At 53.8% G+C, this 20,419-nt stretch overlaps 1 protein-coding gene across 2 annotated transcripts in view; it reads left to right on the top strand.

Annotated features, from left to right (window-relative positions):
* TBC1D9B (TBC1 domain family member 9B) overlaps positions 1-20,419 on the top strand; it is a 34,629-nt gene that overhangs the window by 7,791 nt on the left and 6,419 nt on the right. For both annotated transcript variants that reach the window (XM_004696849.2, XM_004696848.2), the window contains exons 5-14: positions 1,047-1,254; positions 3,437-3,649; positions 7,048-7,209; positions 7,629-7,779; positions 8,259-8,473; positions 14,799-14,916; positions 16,805-17,090; positions 18,358-18,487; positions 18,586-18,684; positions 19,486-19,554. In XM_004696849.2, the coding sequence (XP_004696906.1) occupies positions 1,047-1,254; positions 3,437-3,649; positions 7,048-7,209; positions 7,629-7,779; positions 8,259-8,473; positions 14,799-14,916; positions 16,805-17,090; positions 18,358-18,487; positions 18,586-18,684; positions 19,486-19,554 (1,651 nt within the window). The remainder of the gene's footprint in view (positions 1-1,046; positions 1,255-3,436; positions 3,650-7,047; positions 7,210-7,628; positions 7,780-8,258; positions 8,474-14,798; positions 14,917-16,804; positions 17,091-18,357; positions 18,488-18,585; positions 18,685-19,485; positions 19,555-20,419) is intronic.

The raw sequence follows: 20,419 nt of genomic DNA, 5'->3' as shown, positions 1-20,419 counted from the left end.
CCGATTACAGAGCTCTGCAACCTCAGGGCTCAGTGACCCCGATGTCCTGCAGCCAGTGGGCTGGTCCTCAGACTGGCTCCCCCAGCCCTGCACTCTGATTACAGAGCTCTGCAACCTCAGGGCTCAGTGACCCCGATGTCCTGCAGCCAGTGTGACACCAAGCGCCGGGAGCTCTCATCCCAACCTGGCTGCCCTCAGGTGGTCACTGGAGACGTATTCTAGGCCTTAGCCTCGGGGTGCGCCTTTGTGCTACCCAAGGGCCTCTCCCTGGAGAGAAGGGAGAGCTCTCCAAGAAGAAGTCAGCAGGCCTAGAGCTAGAACATGTGAGCAGTCCAGCAGCGTGACCTCAGATGCATGACCGGGCCAGGCCTTGGTCAGCCTGTGGTAGCCTGAGGCAGGTGGGAGGCCCCTTGGGGGCTGTGGGGACAGGATACCAGGCTGCTGCCTCAGCCGCCGCACCAAACCCCAACCCACTGCTGCTGAGGCAGCTCCGTCTCCTAGTGACCCTTACCGGGTTTCCAAGACTGTGTGACTTTACAAGAGCAGATAGCCCTATTTTTTCCCCTCTCTCAATGTGGTTGGTGGGTTGGAAGCTCAGACCTTGTAGTTAGCTGCCCAGCACCTGACCCATAGCACCACCAAGACTCCTTTGTGAAGCAACAGTCGCCACAGATTTCTGTCGAAATCCCACTTGGACGTTCCTGTCTGGGTTTCAGCGTCGAGGTGGACACTCCCCAGGGTAAGGGGCAGCAAGTCCAGCCTGCACATCCTCAGGCTGAGCCGGGTGGGTGCAGGGACGGGACTCTGGGCTTTTCTCAAAGGAGCCCTGTTCCAAGGGCATGCCGCTTGTATCCCCCTGTCGTATGAGGAGCCCACCTCTGACTCGGTCATTTCAGGTACATTTTCATTGAACTCTGAGGTCCCTGGTCAGGTCCCGCTCACGAAAGGAGTCCTGGGCCCGCAAATACCACCCTTGGCTGTAGAGCAGAGCACACCCAAGCCATACGTGAAGTCTCACTCTTGCCCTTTTCCTTTTGTCCCCGCAGAGACCTGGATGCCCGTGCCAAGAATGAGTGCTACCGGGCTACCTTCCGGCTGCCCAGGGACGAGCGCCTGGACGGACACACGGGCTGCACCCTGTGGACACCCTTCAGCAAGCTGCACGTCCCCGGCCAGATGTTCATCTCCAACAACTACATCTGCTTTGCCAGCAAGGAGGAGGACGCATGCCACCTCATTATACCCCTGAGGGAGGTAAGTCCACAGAGGGGCGGGCATGAGCACAGGCACGGATGGTCCTCGAACTGGCTCCTGGCCCTGCCTGAGACCCGGAGGCTCTGTGGGAGTGCTTCGGGATCCTTGGCCCAGCATGTGACGGTATGCAAGAGCCCAGCTGGTTGAATCATTTCCTCCCTGAGTGCCTGCCCCATGCGAAGCTGGTATTGGGGTTCGCCTTGCCCAGCAGGGGGAGAGAGTGGTGAGGACCTTGGTCGTATTGAGCGTGGCAGAGAAGTGCACACTGGGACAGAGAAGGGAGGCTGGATCTCACTTCCTTCTTGTGTGTGAGATGTTTGTCAGCCTGCCTTCCCTTCCCAGCCCCACAGTGGGAGTTGGCAAAGCCTGCTTGTGGCTGGGCTGGCAGAGCCTGGCTTGCTATGACCTCTGAGAGAACCCACTCCACATGCCTGCCACTGTTCCCACACACAGAAGTGCATGACTCAGGCCCCAGTCACGACCTCAGAGAGCTCATCTCCTGAGGCCAAGTATGCACTCTCAGACTTGTGGGGCTTTCCTGGCAACCTGTGGGGAAGCAAAGCCGTTGACCCAGTGGCTGTGGTAAAGAGGGGTGGGCAATGATGGAGAGGACCCATCTAGACAGAGGTGCTGGCCCACTGAGTCAGGGCACATCTCAGAAGACACGCTCGGCACTTCATGCCATGAGCTCAGCCAGGCCTTTCCCTGCCATGGCTACTGAACCCCAGTGTTGTGTTTTATGAAGATCCTGGAGCAGGGAGGCCTTCCTGGCATTTGTGCAATGCCCTTGAGCTGCAGTGTAGCTGTGAGCAGGTATGGGCAGTTCCGACCTCACTTCCCCCAGGGCCAGCTTGAAAGACCCAGACGTGGTCGTGGCTCTGCCTGCTCTTGTGGCACAGGCACAGCGGGGTCTTGACTCCTTGGGCCCAGTTCTGTTTCTCCCCACAGAGCTGGTAGGCAGGCTCTGCTAAACTGGGGCAGCAGGGTGGCCTTGCACTGGAGGCTTGGCCTGGCATCTTGGGGCAGAACCATACAGTGCTGACTGTCCTGAACATGCTCCTTGGGCCCAGGGCATGTCTAGGGCCTCCATTACTCACAAGTGCCTGCTCAGGGTGGGCCAGGGCCAGGCCCACCCGCACCCCTACCCACCCCTAGCCCCTCTATCCATTTTCTCAGATTAAAAACTTGACATCCTTGGATACCCACCCTCATCTTCCACATCCTGCCTTCAGCCCACCCTGTCGGCTTCCCCAGTACATGTCCTGAGCCCATCTCTACCCCTTCCTCTCCACAGCCACCACGGAAGATGCCTTCCTCCACAGGGGGCACCTGAAGTGTGTCCTGTTCACACCCTGACCCCTCTGACCTGTTTCCTCACAGCCGCCTAAGTAACTTAAAGTGGGAGTCAGGTTGTGTGGTACCCAGTCCCAGGGTCACCCGTGCCCAGCCTTCTCCCAGACAGAAGAGCGCCGTAGTCTCTGTGGATCTTCCCCACGAAAGAGGTAGAATACACCCTCCCCCTCCAAGTGTGGCCGCACAGTGACTTCCTTCCGCAGCGCACAATAGGGAGGCGGCCAGGGAGACAGGGGCATCACGAGGGAGACACCTAGCCTACACTAGTCAGCAGGTGAGGGAAGTCGGCATCCTCGGTGGACAGTCAGGGTCGGAGTAGGTACCTGTGATTTGATGAGATGAGAGGCACTTCACATCGGAGGTCCTCCTCCCCCAACCGCATCACCCCAGTCTAATCATGAGAAAAAATCCAACCGATCCCAATAGAGAGAGAGTCCTCAGAACGCCTGACTGGTACCCCTCTCGTCAAAACCAGCCACGTCCTTACATGCGGGGAGAGTCTGGGGAACCGCCACAGCCGAGAATGGCTGAAGGACACCTGACGGTTAACTGTCCTGGGGTTCCCGCTGGGGTCCTGAACCCAAAAAAGGACACTCGGATAAAGTGCGGACTTCGGTGCACGGTCTCTCCACGTGGGTCCTTCTTCACAGCAAGTGTGCCATACTGCTGTGAGATGTTAGTTACAGACGCGGCCAGGGGAAACTCAGTACTGCCTGATCTTCACAAGTGTTTAAAAGTGGAAAATGTCCTTCACCATACTCAAAAGAGAAAAGCTCAACTTGATAACCCCGAGACACAAATGCCCAGGGGAACCTGTTTTCCTGCTCAGGTGACCATTGTTGAGAAAGCCGACAGTTCCAGTGTCCTACCCAGCCCGCTGTCCATTAGCACCAAGAGTAAGATGACCTTCCTGTTTGCCAACCTGAAAGACCGAGAGTTCCTGCTTCAGAGGATCTCAGACTTTCTCCAGAAAACGCCCTCCAAGCAGCCGGACGGCAGCAGTGCGGAGAGGAAAGGCAGCAGTGTGGACACAACGCCCGAGGTGAGCGCAGCCTTGGGGAGGAGCGGTGGAGCCAGGGCCAGGGACACGCCTAGCAGCCCTGGGCCTCACGGGACAGGACCCTGTGGTGCTGAGCCGGGCCCTCTGACTAGAGGATTCCCTGCTCTGTGCTTCCCATGGGGGATGTCACCAGCCCTTCACCCTACCCGTCCCCCTTGGTCCTCGCTCTCTCCATACTCCAGGTCCCAACTCCTAGGCATAGCCCACATGTCTCCTCAATCCCATCTCAAGAAGCCTCTGGCCACCTCATCTCCTGCCTTTGTGACTTCTCTTACATTGGGAGCAAGAGCCACAGTGTGGGGGCCTCAACCAGTGTCTGAAACCCCAAGATGGCCCAGCTCCTAAGGACCCCTTTGGGTCCCAGGCTGTTGACTGGCAGCCCGCAGTCCGGGGAGCCTGCTGATGGCTTCAGTTTGTCCACCTTGGCTCGGTCTGGCTGTTGTTTCACTTGTCAGTCATTTCGTGTGGAGTTCTAACAGACAGGCACCCCCCTTAGAAACGTGTGGTGGTGTTGAGAACGTACACAGCTAAGCAGGCACTGATAGTTTCTGCATGTGCCATTTAGTGGCGCTGATGAGATACTTTAAATTGTGCAGCTATTCTTGCCCCTGCCCCCGAGCTCTTCCTCATAACCGTAAACACGCTGCCCCTAAGCTTCCTGCCTTTCACATTGCTGTTGGCAAGAGATCGCCTGCGTTCTAAAGAACATAATACTCCAAGCAGACGTCTTCTTTACTAGTTTAGCTAAACTATTGCTCGGGTGGGGTTTTTATTTTATTGTTCTGTTTTTAAGAAGACTTCAGGGGATGTTTTTGGTTTCAGGCTTAAAGATGATCTCAGGGTAATATTTTTTTTCTTTTTACATTTTTATTGGCACCTAATCCACATATCATACAATTCCATTTTAAAGGTTCATTAGAGTGTCACTGTAGGTCAGGCATTTGGACTGCGAACCGCAATGCCAGTGGTTCAAACCCATCTGCTGCTTCTTAGAAGAGAGGAGAGGCTATCTGTTCCCGTGAGAATTACGGCCTTTGGAAACCCTCTCTAGGGTTGCTGTGAGCTGGCCATGACCTGATGCAGTAGGCTGGTTTTGTTTTAGAGTGATGCTCCGTTAGTCATCAAGTAGACTAGGACTGGGGGGGACGCGGGTGCAAAGAGTCCGTGTGACTGGCTACATGAGGAAAAGGCTCTTGAAAATGTGGGCGATGGTGGCCATTGTTACTCGACATAGTGGATGGACGGCATGTCCCTGAGCCGAACCCTACAAGTAAAGTGGCTGAAAGGGAGAATGCTTCGTCACCCAGGCAGACCGCGATTCTGCAGGTTTGGTTCCAGAAGGCCACAGTCCAGGGACTCACACAAAGGTTTGGGTCTCTCAGCACATAGGAAGTTATGTCTGCACCGTTCTCAGCCCAGCACCTCAGTCCCTGCCACCGAGTCGGTGCCCACTCTTAGCGCCCTATTGGACGGGATAGAACGGCCCCATGAGTTTCCGAGACTAACGGTGTACAGGAGGAGAAAGCCCCGTCTTCTCTCCTGCAGGGCAGCTGGTGGTTTCGAACGGCTGACCTTTCAGATCGCAGCCCTGGACCGGAGTCTGTTAAACATGCAATTACATTATGAAGAAGTGTGGAATATTATGGGAATCACCAAAATGTGACCCAGAAACACAAAGGGAGCACATGCCATTGGGGAAATGGTGCCAGTGGATTTGTTCCACACAGCAGGGTTGTCACAGACCTTTCATTTGTTAGAGGGAGAGAGAGAGAGAGAGAGGGCAATGTCTGCAAAAGGCAGTCAGCACAGCACAGTGAAACGGGGTCTGCCAGCTCGCAGCGGCGTGGCTGGGCCAAGTCAGACGGCCCCTGCAGGTTTCATGGCTGTCACTCTTTACAGCAGTAGAAAGCGTCATCGGCTGGTGGTTTGAAACTGCTGACTCTGCAGTCCGCATCCCCACGGGTCAGGCACCATGCCACCAGGGCTCCTCAGCTTGCCATATATAGTTCACCATACAAAAAAAAATTTTTTAAGGTCATGTTTCTTAGAGGAGATTGAACTTGATCCTAAAACTTCAAGTGAGGGTGAGGCAGAACTGGGTGAAAAGGGACATGAGCAGGATGACTGAGCTGCCTCTGCTCTGAAGGACTAAACCCCAGGGTGAGCAAGGACCTGTGGCCTGGCCCCATATGTAGCATGCATGGGGACCCATGCCTCTACTGTGCCTCAAGGGGCCCTGGCTCCTCCAGAGGCCTCCTCCCTTACTGCCTGCTTCCCCAGCAGGCCTGGCCCGAGGCCCACATGTGAACCAGTGCTGTGGGGGAAGAGGGGTGTCCTTAGGCTAGGTGTGGGCAGAGGCCATTCCTAGTGCCCAAGGGTTCAGGACAGCTACCTCCGGGGCCAGTGGAGAACCAAGTTAGTGGGCACAGGCGGGTACACATGGCAGTTGCCTAGGGAACAAGGAGCAAAGATGAGAAGCAGATGGTGGGCTGGGCTGCCTGCATGGAAGGCCTCTCCCTACAGGCAGCAGCCAGGCTCAGGGAGAGGCCAGGAGCAGCCTTGGGAGGCTTGAGTCTTCTCCCCTTTGCCAGCTCAGGAAGAGATGGGCAGCATGCGTCCCAGAGCCCGTGCCGTGGGAGCCCTCCACTCATCACTGTAGTTGAGCTGGGTTAGGGGGCAGTAAGTGTAGGTGAGGAGGAAATGCCGCTGCAGCTCCTCCCCCCAACTACCAGGACCCCAATTCTTTCTGCCTTGCAGACCTGGTTAGACCAGATGATGCACAGTGGTACAGATGGGAATTGGAAACGCAGGGAATCTAGGACAGATGAACCTCTCAGGACCAGGCGTGACAGTGGCAATACCAGGAGGGAAAGGGGGTGTAGAAAGGGGGAATTGATCACAGGGAGCTACATATAACCTCCTCTCTGGGTGACGGGCAGCAGAGGGGTGGGTGAAGGGAAACGCCGGACAGTGTAATATAAGATACAATAATAATTTATAAATTATCAAGGGTGCATGGGGGAGAGGGGAGGAGGAAGGGAGGGGTAGGGGGGAAAAGGAAAATGAGCTGATTCCGGGAACCCAAGAGGAAAGTGAATTTTGGGAATAATGAGGGCAACAAATGTATAGATGTGCTTTACACAATTGATCTATGTATTGTGATGAATTGTATGAGCCCCAATAAATTGATTTAAAAAAAAAAAATGCCGCTGCAGCCACAGAGACACCACCAGGCCCTCCTGCCTGCCAGGGTTATTCTCTGAATATATCACCCATCCCACAGAGACACTCCCTGTCCAGGTGGCTTGTCCACCCCATGGGTTGAGGTGCACAGGTCCGGCCCCGTTGTTAGGTGTGCCTCTTCCTGTTGTGTTTTCTAGTCTCCCTCCGCCCCCCAGGAGGTGTTGGAGCAGCCCACCAGCCCATCTTCCTCCCTCAGTGACTGCCAGAGCTTCTATACGCAGGAGGTGCCGACGGCATCCCAGGGCCTGCTCAGGCTCTTCCAGGGAGACTCGTCCATGGAGGTCCTGGGGGCCAAGTGGGTAAGCGCTGAGGTGGGTGCTTGCTTCTGAGGAGGGCACAGACCAGAGTGACGCTGAGTCAGGGCAGCACGGGGCCAGCCTGGGGGCTGTGCCTCCACAGCCAGCCCAAGACTGTGAGGTGGCGCTCTGGGCAGGGGAGTCAGCCAACTCTCTCGCCAGGCGAGGGGCCCTCCGCTTCTGAATGACTCTTCTCCCTTCCTGCTGATGCAGGACAGTATGTGATCTGTTCCGCTGGGGCCCGCAGGGCCTGCGTTTCCTGGTAGTTGAGACCTGAGGTGGTTGGTCAGCCCCGGTAGATGAGATGATTTACAGGAGAAGCTTCCAGCACTGCTGGAGGGGGAGGGCTCTTTGCCATCAACGCTCTGAAACCATCAGTGATGGCCGAGTCTGGCCCACAAGCCCCATCTCCTCTCCCACAGGCCAAAGAGAAGATGAAGGAGGAGTCTTGGAACATTCACTTCTTTGAGTACGGGCGCGGCATGTGCATGTACCGCACTGCCAAGACCCGAGAGCTCGTCCTGAAGGGCATTCCCGAGAGCCTGCGGGGCGAGCTGTGGCTCCTCTTCTCCGGTGAGCAGGCCCCATGCCCCAGCCACCCACACACTCGCTCACTGATCCCTAGGTGGTCTCCTGGGGTGGCCAGGGAGGAGCCGCTGCCCCCTAGTCCAAAGAGGCTTTGGGAGCTCTGAGGAGTGGGGTGGCCTCTTTCTGGGTGCGGCCAGGAGGGGCGCTGGGGAGCAGATGCCAAGGACAGGGCTGCCTTCCACCTGCAGCAGCCAGAGCAGCCTCGTGTTCCTCCTTCCTCTGGGACCAACGCTGCCACCACTTACACCCTGGGCTGCTCCAAGGGCTTTGGGGAGGGCTGGTCAGCCAAGTGAACTTCCTGGATGGGTGCACTTTCGGGGGTGCATGAGGATGACCTTGTAACTGACCCCAAAGGTACCCACCCCCAATCTCCAAGCTACACCGACACGTCTCCAGCCTGTCCTGTCTTTGCCCCCAAAGTCCCCAAGCAGAAGAGAGAGAGAGCCACCCCTGTGTCTCCGCAGGGGCCTGGAACGAGATGGTGACTCACCCCGGCTACTATGCCGAGCTGGTGGAGAAGTCCACAGGGAAGTACAGCCTGGCCACGGAGGAGATCGAGCGAGACCTGCACCGCTCCATGCCAGAGCACCCTGCCTTCCAGAACGAGCTCGGGATCGCTGCGCTCCGGCGTGTGCTGACTGCCTACGCCTTCCGCAACCCCACTATCGGCTACTGCCAGGTACGGGGCGTGCAGGAGCCCAGAAACAGCATGTCCCTCTCAGCTCCCCACCGCCAAGGCCTGCAACCGTGCTCCCAGGAAGAGTCCCCACTGCGTTAGAGTAGGTGCGCCGGTATTGTAGTGAACCTCAAAAAGGGTGTGCTGAGTGGAACAATTAAGTCCCAAAAGAACACACGGTGTGTGGTCCCACATACATGAAATACCTCAGAAACACATGCCAACCAAAGTCTGTTCGTGAGCACTGTGGGAAGGTGGGAGGGCAAAGTGAGTTACTGCCTATGGGCACCGAGTTCCTGTTAAAGTGACGGCAAAATCTGGACACATAATGATGCTTTTTGACCAGCACACTGAATGCAATTCATGCCACTAACGCATGCATCTCAATGCGTGATGAGATGGCAAGTGTTTTGTTACACAGATATTTACCATAAGAACATTTCGAAAGCCTGAATAGAATACCCACTGTGTACCAAGCACAGCTCCTGCCTTCAAGAGTTTAGGTCCAGTTGGGAGAACTTATTTAAATAAAAATTATGATGCAGAGGATAAAATATAAATAAAAAAGCAGCACTATTTTTTTTGCTGATTGGGTACCAAGTTTGTTTGAGATGACGAATATTTTTTTGAAATAATTAGTGGTGACAGTCGTGTAATTGATGACACTGCCATGTACACTTAGAAATGGTTAAAACGGCACATTTAATGTGTGCACATTTTACCACAATAAAATTTCCTTTAAAAGATACAGGGCACCAGAAGGGAAAACAGGTGTGTTTGTATGCCTGTATGTATATACGAGGTATACCCTCCTCCTGAAAAAATGGATAAAAGTACTTCCATAGTACTCATTTTTCCTGCTAGGCAAGCATTGAGCAACTCGCTCTGAGTTAGTGCACCCAGTGGCATCGCCTGGGAAGGTTCTCTCTGGTCACAGAGAATTTTTTTCATAAAAACCGTTTCACTCAAACCTTGTTTTTTGTGATGGCTGATTTAAAAGGACAGCGTGTAGCCATGAAATTTTGTTTCCTGCCTTAAAAAAATGCTGCAGAAACTGTTGTGATGTTGGACACAGCTCACAAGGACAGTGTTATGGGGAAAACTGAAGTGTACGAGTGGTTTTCTCCTTTCAAAAAAGGTGAAATGTCAATTGATGACAAACCTCGTTCTGGACGTCTGTCAGCTTCCCAAACAGACAAAAATTACGACTCATGCATTTTGAGTTCGTTCCACACCAGCTCAAACTGTTAATCAAGCTTTCTATTTAGAGGTTCTGAAAAGATTGTGTAACAGTGTGTGACCAAAAAAGGTCTGATTTGTGGGAGACAGGGAACGACGGGTTTTGCCACCGTGACAATGCACCTGCTCACGCAGCCATCTCAGTGCACCAGTTTGGGGCACAAACCGGCATACCTCTCTTGCGCCATGCACGTGGCTCACCTTGCTCTGTGTGACTTCTTTTTGTGTCCAAGAATGAAGAGGGACATGAAAGGACGGGAATTTGACAAAGTAAAAGAGGTGAAGGAAAAAACAAGTGAGGTGCTGTCAGCCATCCAAACAAATGAGTTTGAAAACTGTTTTCAAGAATGGAATCGCAGATTTGACAAATGTATTAAGTGTAATGGAGAGTACTTTGTAGGTGATAAGGTTGTTTTGTAAAAAAAATCTAAATACATAGCTTTGAAAAAATTCCCAGTTTTTTTAGGGCTACCCCTCATATATTCATTGTTTCTTTTCCCCCTGCCCCCATACCCTAAGTTGTGCATTAGGTGACTCTCTTCTAGGTCTTGACAGCATTTGATCGTAAATTTTGTGGATGCGTTTCTGGCCATGTCACATGGCTTTTCTTGCCCTCTCCTGCATCTGGGACTCAGGAAAACAGGCCAACTCCCCAAAAGTCCTTTGTAACGGGCCACTGTGCTGAGTGACCAGTTACTCACTCACAGAAAGCCAGTGTGTTGAAAACCAGATAAATGGAATACACCAGCTGATTGGAGCCTCTTTAAAAAAAATCATTTTATTGGGGGCTTGTACAACTCTTATCACAATCCATACATACATCCATTGTGTAAAGCACATTTGTACATCCGTTACCCTCATCATTCTCAAAACATTTGCTCTCTGGAGCCTTTTCTTAAAATACTACCAGACCAGTCTGAGAGAACTAAGGTCCACCTGCTCAGAGTGGGCTAGTTTCCATCGAGAGCTGGAGCTCCAGGAGGCATAAAGAGGAGAGCACAGCCGTGGGAGCATTTCCTAGTGGGAAATGGCACACGTGCAGACAGAGGCGCCCCAAAACTAGTTGGGGACAAATTTCCAAGCCATGGTCGAGTACAGATGTGTCTAATTCTTACTTAGCCTTGCCGTCAGGCAGGGGTCAGCACACTGTGGCTCAAGAGCCAAATGTAGCTCTTTGGGGGTGCATTTGTAAAAGTGAAAATGAAATTTTCTCTTCAGATAACGGTGATTCCATTTGTTTGTGAAAATATACTTAAGGTTCGCAAATCATTTTTAAATTGTTGTGAGAGACAGGATTGGCTCTCCCACCCCAAAAGCCTGAGTGCTGCGTGTGCAGCAGGGGAAGGGGACGGAGCTGCGTCTGTTGAGATAGTCGGGTGGTTCCATCACTTCCCAGTGAGGACAGATCTACACCCCACTAAGGGGCAAGTAGGAGTAGTCTGAGGGTCACACATGCTAATGCTGGGGACCGCTGCTTAGTGAAGGGAATAGCCTGCACTGTCGGGATCCCAACTCCACATGAGAACTCAATAGGGAAGATCTGAAAAGGTACGAACAGTATTAAAATCAGTTCTAAATGCAGCTTAAAAATACTGAAAGGTTTTTAACATTTTGCTCAATACAATAAAAGAATGGTCAGAACAGCCACAAGGAATTGACGAGCCAGTCGGGGTGCAAGTAGCACTGATGAAACACACCACCTTCCTCTAGTTCTTCAGTGCTCCCTCCCTCACTGTCATGACCCCAACTCTCTCTTCCCAATTTGACTAGACCAGAACATGTGTACTGGCACAGATAGGAGCTCGAAACACAGGGAATCCAGAACAGATAGACCCCTCAAGACCAATAAGGGGAGCAGCCGTACTAGGAGGGTAAGGGGGAGTGAGGAGTGGAATAAGGGGGAACTGATCACAATGATCGACATATGGCCCCCATCCCAGGGGGACGGGCAACAGAAAAGTGGGTGAAATGAGACAGCAGTCAGTGTAAGACATGAAAAAGAAATTTATAAATTATAAGGAGGCGTGGAGGGAGAGGAAAATTAAGAGCTGATGCCAGGGGCTCAAGTAGAAAGAAAATGTTTTGAAAAAGATGATGAGAACATATGTAAAGATGTGTTTGACAAAAGGGATATGTGTATGGATTGTGATAAGAGCTGTAAGAGCCCTCAATAAAATAAAATTTAAATTATTAAAAAACTAAAATTAAAATAAAAAAAAAATTTAAATAAAAAAAAAGGGAATTCCAGAACACTGTGCTCATTTGAAACTCGCTCCTGGATCAAGAGGCAGTTGGGCAAACAGAACAAGGGGATACTGCATAGTTTAAAATCAAGAAAGGTGTGAGTCAGGGTTGTATCCTCTCACCATACTTGTTCAATCAGTACACTGAGCAAATCATCAGAGAAGCTGGATTATCTGAAGAGTGCGGCATCAGGAGTAGAGGAAGGCTTATTAACAACCTGCGGTTTGCAGGTGACACAACCTTGCTTGCTGAATGTGAGGAGGACTTCAAGCACTTGCTGATGAAGCTCAGGGATTTCCGCCTTCAGTACAGATTATGACTCAATGTCAAGAAGAACAAACTCCTCACAAGTGGACCAGTCGGTAACAACAGGACAGGTGGAGGAAAGGTGGAAGTTGCCAAGGCGTTTGTCTTGCTGGGATTCAGTCGGTGCTCACGAAGCAGCAGTCAAGAGATAAAAGGCATGTTGCGTTAGGTCAGTCTGCTGCACAAGACCTCTAGAGTATTGAAAAACAGATGTTACCTTGGGGTTTCAGGTTCATTTGACCTGAAGGACCATGGTATCGTCTGTTACCTCGTATGCATGTGAAGGTTGGATATTGAGTAAGGAAGACCAAAGAAAAATCGATGCAATGGAATTGTGGTGCTGGAAGAGAATACTGAAAATACCACGGACTGCTGAGAGGACAAACCAATATGTCTTGGGAGAAGTATAGCCAGGGTGCTCCTTAGAGGCAAGGATGGCAAAGCTCTCACTTATATACTTTGGACACATTATCAGAAGAGACCAGTCCCTGGGGAAGGTTTGGTAAAGTGGAGGGGCAGCAAAAAAGAGGAAGGTCTTCAAGGAGATGTGGCTGCAACAATGGGATCCCGCTAGGAACCGTCGTGAGGCTGGCGCAGGGCCGCACAGTGTTGGGTTCTGTTTGCACAGGGTAGCTGTGTATCGGAACCAACTCACGGCACTAGCAACAACAGAGAGTGCTTGCTCCTCAGAGGCACAGATGGCTGGACTGCATCACACGCTTCGGACATGTTGTCAGGAGAGACCAGGCCCTAGAGGGGGAAGCAGCAAAAAAAAGAGGCAGGCTCTCAAGAAAATGGATTGACACCGTGGCTGCAACCAATGTGAGCACAGGCACGGCCGTGCTCGGCTGTGCCTGAGATTGTGATGTGTGGGAACCAACTCAGCCGCTTCGGACAACAACTGCAACACCAAAAGGAAGCACTCGATGTCATTTGGGGAGAGGAGACAAGGTTTGAAGAGCCGACCTGAACTGGGTCATAGTCCAGTTTCGGGAACCTGCTTTATGAGACGGTACTTCCTGCAATATTGAAGGCATTAAGCCATCTTAACTTGGGGTGATCTCAGAATCAGAGATGAGACTACCAAGGCATTTCATTGAGGTAGAAGTCACATTAGAAGATCATTCAATGTGGCGGGATGCTGCCCTCCCCTCTCTCCAGGGCCAAACCTTGTCATCACCCTCAAGGGACAGACACCCTGACCCAATAAGCAGTCATTCCCAGTACCCTCCCTGAGCCAACTCTCTGAATGTGCCGATTCTGGATATTTTATAGAAATGGAAACCTTCAATATTTGACCCCAAAAAATAATGATAATAAAATAGACAAGATCTCTGTTAGAGGCTCATGAGCCCTCAGTGTTGCTGTACCTCCCTGCGGCTGTGATGTGGTGATGTGGCCGTCCGTGTAGCCACCCGTCCGTCAGCCTGGCTCCGCGCTCACCCAGACAAGCAGGCGTGGCTGCTCAGCAGTCTTCTGTGGGCACCTCTGCTTTCTCCGCCCTTGTCGGAACCCCGGTCGGGTTGTGCTCTGGCTGCTTTGGTCAAGCGGAATTCCTGCCAATTGCCTTTCAGCACTTTGCCCTGGCGTTGGACCGAGACCGTTTCTCCTTGTTGGCTCCCACGTGCCCCTGCCAGGAGGCCCATGCAGGCCCCTTCAGCAGAAGCCAGTTCGACCTGGTGGTGGGCCGCTTAGTTACCTAATGCTACTGTAAGGAAAATACCACAAACAGGCGGTTTAAAGAACGGAAATGTGTGTGTATGTGTTCTCACAGCTCCGGAGGCTGGGAGTCCAAACTCGGTATCGGCTCTAGAGGAAGGTTCGCTTTATCGCTCTCAGCTCCCAGTAGCTGCTCCCAACCCCTGGGACAGAGGTTCTCAACCTTCCTAATGCTGCGACCCTTTCCTGCAGTACCTCATGTTGAGCTGACCCCCAACCAGAAAAGTATTTTCATTGCTACTTCCTGTCATTTTGCTACTGTTATGAGTTGCCATGTAAATATCTGATATGCAGGATGTATTTTTATTAAAGCATAGTGATGAACCACCAAAACAATATGTCATTATATATTGTGAAATATTTCTAATGACAAATCAATGACATTTTGTCTTGAAGCATGGGGTAGCATGGGTAACAGTCTTCACACCGGGTACTCATAGGTGGGCATATCTGCATGAGGGCAGACCGCCTGGAGACAGAGAGCGGGGGCAGTGTCTCGGTTCTTAAGACCCTCAGAAATATGTTTTCTGAGGGTCTTAGGCGACGCCTGTGAAAGGGTCGGTTGAGAACCGCTGCCCTGGGGCTTTTGACACAGTTGTAGCGGCACCGGCCTCCATCTTCACATGGCCTCACCCTGTGTGTGTGCCTGTGTCTGTTCCCGCCTCAGAAGACACCCTTCAGTAGGGGTTAGACATTCCCCCGTTAGCGTGACAGGAGAAAGAGGCCATATTTACAGGTGGGGGCGAAGCTGTTAGGGCTTCCGCGTGTATTTTGGGGGGAGCACCGTTCAGGTCACCGCTCCCTGCTTATGTGTCCACAGGCCATGAACATTGTGACGTCGGTCCTTCTGCTCTATGGCAACGAGGAAGAGGCTTTCTGGCTGCTGGTGGCCCTCTGTGAACGGATGCTGCCCGACTACTACAACACCAGGGTGGTGGGTGAGTGTCCCCAAGGCTGGCCAGGGTGAGGAGGCGACATGCCCCCGCCCCCCAGCTGCCCCTCCTAGCGCTGCCTGGTGGTTCTCCAGGGCTCTGGGTTAGCTCACCGGCCCCACGGTCACCCTGCAGGCCCGGCAGCTCTCTTCTGCAGATAGGAAGCATGTTGCGAGGAGACAGCCAGGCACAGCCCCCAGCCACCAGCCGTGTAGCCCAGACTTTGTGTGGGTGCTTGCCAAGGACCTACAGCGGTGACGATAGTACATGGTCACTGCTCCTTAAACGTCAGTCATGGCCTTATAGCTCCATCTGCCTAACTTTTTAAAAAACTTTTTATTGTCAATGAGTGAAGGTTCACAGAGCAGAATACCCGGCGTCTAGTCAGCAGCCCATGCCCACTTGGTCTCAACTCACCCTTGGCGATCCCCCCAGTGTCCCATCCCCCATCCTGCTTCCTCCCTGACCCCTGTTTCCACTTCTCCTTTCCTGCTCCTCTGAGCCCTGTCCTTGGGTAGGTGATGCACCTCTGGTCACAAATGGTTGCTTATTCTGTCACAGAGGTTGGCTCCGATCCTGAACTGAAAGGTGGCTGAGGTCATAGTCAAGTGCCCCCCTTGCTCTCTCTGACCAGTGAGCCTAATCTCCTCGATACGTTTGAATTTTCATCTGCGCTTTCTCCCACTCCATCCAGGCGCTTCTCCTATCATCCCTGTCAGGGCGGCTGGTGGGGTAGCCGGGCCCGTCTAGTTCTCTGGTCCCAGGGCTGTGGAGACTGGGGTTTGCATGGCCCATCGGTCACTTGGACTGTTTGCACAGTTAGTCTCTCAATTTTGTCACTCTTCTTTCCTCGGGAGCAGGAGAAACTCTTGAGTCCACTTTAGATGCTGCCTCACTTCTAGAGCATTTCATTACAGAAAACGTTCAACATACCCAAGTAGAGAGTATAATAAGCCCCTGTGTACTTAGTATCCAGCTTCAGCACTTAGGAGCTCACTGCCATCGAGTCCAACCCGTGGTGGCCCTCGAGGACCAAGTAGAACTGCCACTAGCTTTCGAAGACTGCCTCTTCATGGGGGTAGAAAGCCTCATCTTCCTCCCTCAGAAGCAGCTGACCTTGCAGTTAGCAGCCCAGTGTGTAACCACCACACCCCCAGGGGTCCGATCACAGGTGAAGGTCCGTCTCTTATTCTAAGCTGTCCTTCCCATACTGCCTTAGTTTTCTAGGACTGCCGCAACAAGATACCACCGTGGGTAGCTTTAAAGAACGCAAACACAGTGGTCTCACAGTTCTGCAGGCCGAAGTCCACATTCAAGGCATCGCTAGGGCCATGCTCATCACTCCCTGTTGACTCTAGGGGGAGCTCTTTCCTTGTCTTCCAACTTCTGGTAGCCCTCTGGTGTCCCAGGCCGTCCTTGGTTTGAAGATGAGCCTCACAGGGCTACCTTCCCTCTGTGTGACTCTGTGTCTCTCCTCCCCACTTATAAAACACCCTACAGAAGGGGATAGAACCCACTCCACTCCAGGGGACCTCATATCAACCCAACTTAGAACATCTGCAAAGAAAATCTCTATTCCCCCAAACACGGTCATGCGCATAGGCTTATAGGATTTCAACAAACCCTTTGGGGCGTGGAACAGAGCTCAGTCCCAAACCCAGGAAGTCCCTCAGCGCCTCACCCTGTCTCATAGACATTAGAACAGGGCACACAGGAACCACCAAGGTCATTGTTAAAGAAAGAATGCTCACAGGCATTCTCCTGCCATCTTTCTCCCCACCCCCATCCCTTGCAGCCAGGGTCAGGGTAGGTTGCAGCTGGGCAGTGGGGGTTTCACAAGGGCTGGCGGGATGGGGGCCTGGCGCTCACTCCAGCTCCTCCCTGCTGGCCCCAGGTGCGCTGGTAGACCAAGGTATCTTTGAGGAGCTCACGAGGGACTTCCTGCCGCAGCTCTCGGAGAAGATGCAGGACCTGGGGGTGATCTCCAGCATCTCGCTCTCGTGGTTCCTGACCCTCTTTCTGAGCGTGATGCCCTTCGAGAGTGCCGTGGTCATCGTCGACTGCTTCTTCTACGAGGGCATCAAGGTGGTCCTGCAGGTGGCCTTGGCCATCCTGGATGCCAACATGGGGCAGCTGCTGGGCTGCAGCGATGAGGGCGAGGCCATGACCGTCCTGGGCAGGTGACCGCCTCCCCACTCACCTCCCTCCCGCCAGCGAGCTGCCACACTCAGTCCCATGGGTGCTAGCACCCATTCCCCCCAGTGGCCTGGCCACCGTGTCCCAGGCCACTCCCTGGTCAGGAGAGAGATCAGGGCTGGGCCAGCTACAGCAGAACAGGAGGTAGGGTGCAGTGGGTGGGCCACCACCTAGATGTGTCATCAGGGGCGCTGTCAGAGAGTATAACTGGGAGCTGAGGCCCAAACAAGGTGGCCCCGTGGGTGGGCGGGACAGTAGGCTTGCAGGCCCTGAGGTCTGAGTGCAGCCCTGCTTGTGCTTCCCCAGCTCAACGGCAGTGCTGCGTGCACACGCTGGGCTTGTGCACCTGTGCACACAGTAGCACCCAGCCAGCCCCCTGCAGCTCAGGCCTCTGCTTCTGCATCCCATACCCCATCACTCAGACCATGATCTCCTTCCCCAAGCACTCACCTCACCCTGTTTCATGAGTCTCGGTGGGAAAGGACTGCCTGAGTTCCCCAGCCTGGCCTCCTCCAACCCCTCCCAGCCCACTGGTCCCCACGCTCTGTGGCAGCACAGCCCTACCTATCCCTGAACATCATACTGTCCCTGCAGAGCCAGCCCAAGTGACCTTCAGGGATGTCACCTCCCTGCTCTGGGCTCTGGTCAAGCTCTGCCCACACTGATACCGACACTCAGCTGGTGGCCAGCCTCCGGCTACTCATACAAGACAGATCTGGCTCTCCTGAGTGGGGGAAGCGGCCACTCAGTGTATGGGGCACCTGATTACTGGACACTAGGAGGCTGTGACTCACAGAGGCTGCCCCACCAGGCCCTCCCCCACTGTCTTTGTCTGTCAGGGCCTTCCTGTGCTGCCTGGTTCTCCCTGGTGGGTGGGCAGTGGCTCTGCAGGGCAAGAGGTCATCTCTCCCTGGCTCCTGTTCCTCCCTCCCCAGGCTTGGCCTCTGCCTGAGGGTGGGAATGTGCCATCTCTCCAGCTGGGACCACCTTTGACCAGCTGGTCTTCTCAGATGGCCAGAGAGGTGCCCTTACTTCTTCAGAGTCAGTGCTCATGTGTCATGTGGGGCTTCTCTGCCCAGGCCCCGGGCGCTCCAGAGTGGGCCATGGTGGGGAGACCCTGCCTTGCCAGAACACACTCTCCCCTCTCCTGGGCCCACTTCTCCCGCCCTGTTGTCTGCATGCTTGTTCCATGGGGGTCAGCGTGCAGATCAGGGCCGGCCCTGGGCCTGCAGCTGTCCCATCACCCTGCAGATACCTGGATAATGTGATCAACAAGCAGAGCGTGTCCCCTCCCATCCCTCACCTCCATGCCTTACTGACCAGTGGGGACGACCCTCCGGAGGAAGTGGACATCTTCGAGCTGCTGAAAAGGTCATATGAGGTCAGCACTCCTGGGCCCGGTTGGCCAGGGCTCAGCGGGGCAGTGAAGGCGGGTACCATATTAACACCCTGACTCACTGAGTCCCCCCTGGCCTGTAGAAATTCAGCAGCCTGCGGGCGGACGACATTGAACAGATGCGGTTTAAACAGCGGCTGAAAGTGATCCAGTCCTTGGAGGACACTGCCAAGCGGAGCGTGGTACGCACGTGGCTCTGGTCCTCCATTGCAGGCGGGTCTGGGCAGGGTGGGCTGCAGAACTTCCCATGGGGACCTGTTTCTGGCCTGCATTTAAGATTCGGTGCGTGGCTGGACTCCCCGAGGGTGCACACGGGTATGGGGTAGTGCGAGAGGGCCCACCATTCTTCTGCACACAGGTTAGTCTGCAGGACAGCGCCTCAAATGCCCCACTGCTCATGGGCTGTGCCCTCCCAGCCCGGCCTCATACATTCCTGTTGTCCCATCCTGTGCGCTTTGTCCCTGGAAGGGGTCAAGTCATCTCTGGGGACGGTCCTTTTGCCAGGCATCTGCCACCTTGTGCTGTTGACAGACTGCCCCACCTGCCCCCTCAAGCCAAACTTTGTCTGTGTATTCCCAGCCCTTCTCCTCAGGCAAGATCTGTGAGGTCTCGGGCTTTAACTAAATGAAAAAGGAATTATCTGGAGCATTCTAGAACACCATAGACTGCATCTCAGGGTCTTTCCAGGGATCCATGCAGCAGAAGCTAAGTGGCCGCTCTTCATTCCTTGTCTCGGTGGGGCACCCAGGAGAGAGGGTGACCAGCCACCTGTGTGCCCACCCCAAGGAAGAGCTCAGGGAGCGAGACTTGGGGAGGGCATGGAGGCCGGCCCCCGGACCACCCTGTTAGTCTGTCTTGCCCGAGACGCTGAAAGGGTAGTCGGCGTCTCCGCATACAGAGGGGGATTGTCTCGAAGAAGGTCTCGTTTTCACGTAGCTGGAACTTGAGAATCCATCATCGCAGCCTCCTCTCGTTCCTCCTAGGTCCGAGCTATACCAGGGGACATCGGCTTCTCTATTGAAGAGCTGGAGGACCTGTACGTGGTGTTCAAGGTGACAGCCACCACGTCACCACCCCTCCCCATCCCAGGCCGCGAGGCTCACTGCCCTACATGGTCCCCTAATTGCAGCCTTAGCATAACGGCCTTCTGCCAGAAAAGTCCACTCAAATGCATGTTCAAGTGCACTGGCCACAAACCTCACCAGGCAGAATTTAGTTGTTCCTGCAGTTCAGCCAGGACACTGTAGCAGGGAACAGAAAATAAAGGCAAGTCAGGTTACATGGTAGAGAAACCAGATTGGCTCATCTAACTGAAAAGTCTAGAATTGGACAGCCTCAGGCATGGCTGGATCCAGGTGCTCAAGTGTTCTGTCAATCATCTTCACGTCAAGTGTCCCCCGCCCACCCATCCCCAAGGGTGGGGCCAGTGTGGAGTGCCCCTATCCACCCACAGTCTGAGGGTGGGGCAGGAGGGTTCCCAAGAGTATTCAGGGTGCTGTAAACTGCAGAAGAGGAAAGGGGGCCAAGGGGGCAAAAGCCACAGTCACCACCCTGCCTTTCTGCTCTCTTTCACTTCCCTTTGTTCCTCCGGTTCGTTTCATGGGTTCCAGGCAAGGTGGTGTGACACCACAGCAGTTTGGCCCACTGTGCTTGTGACCGTGGCCAGTGACCACCACAGCTATGGCCTGTTGTAGCCGTGGCTGCTGTGGCCCACTGTATGGGCTGCCGAGTGCTCTGTCAGCTCCCATGGCTGTAAAAGTGGGGCTGATGGTACCTCCATGAGAGGTTCTGCCCCAGTGCACCCCACCCCCATCCCGGGGCTCTTGGGGGGAAACAGAGGAGGGCTGGACACAACCCCTGGCCAACCCAGCTGTTCTAACCACCTGAGCAGAGGGCCAGGCCACTCACTGGACTGTG

This window comes from Echinops telfairi, unplaced genomic scaffold (genome assembly GCF_000313985.2).
Source record: "Echinops telfairi isolate 266 unplaced genomic scaffold, ASM31398v2 ScPeMD7_7469;HRSCAF=8507_0, whole genome shotgun sequence".
Classification (NCBI taxonomy): Eukaryota; Metazoa; Chordata; class Mammalia; order Afrosoricida; family Tenrecidae; genus Echinops; species Echinops telfairi.
The sequence above is the reverse complement of the archived record's forward strand: the minus strand, read 5'-3'. Positions and strand labels throughout refer to the sequence as shown.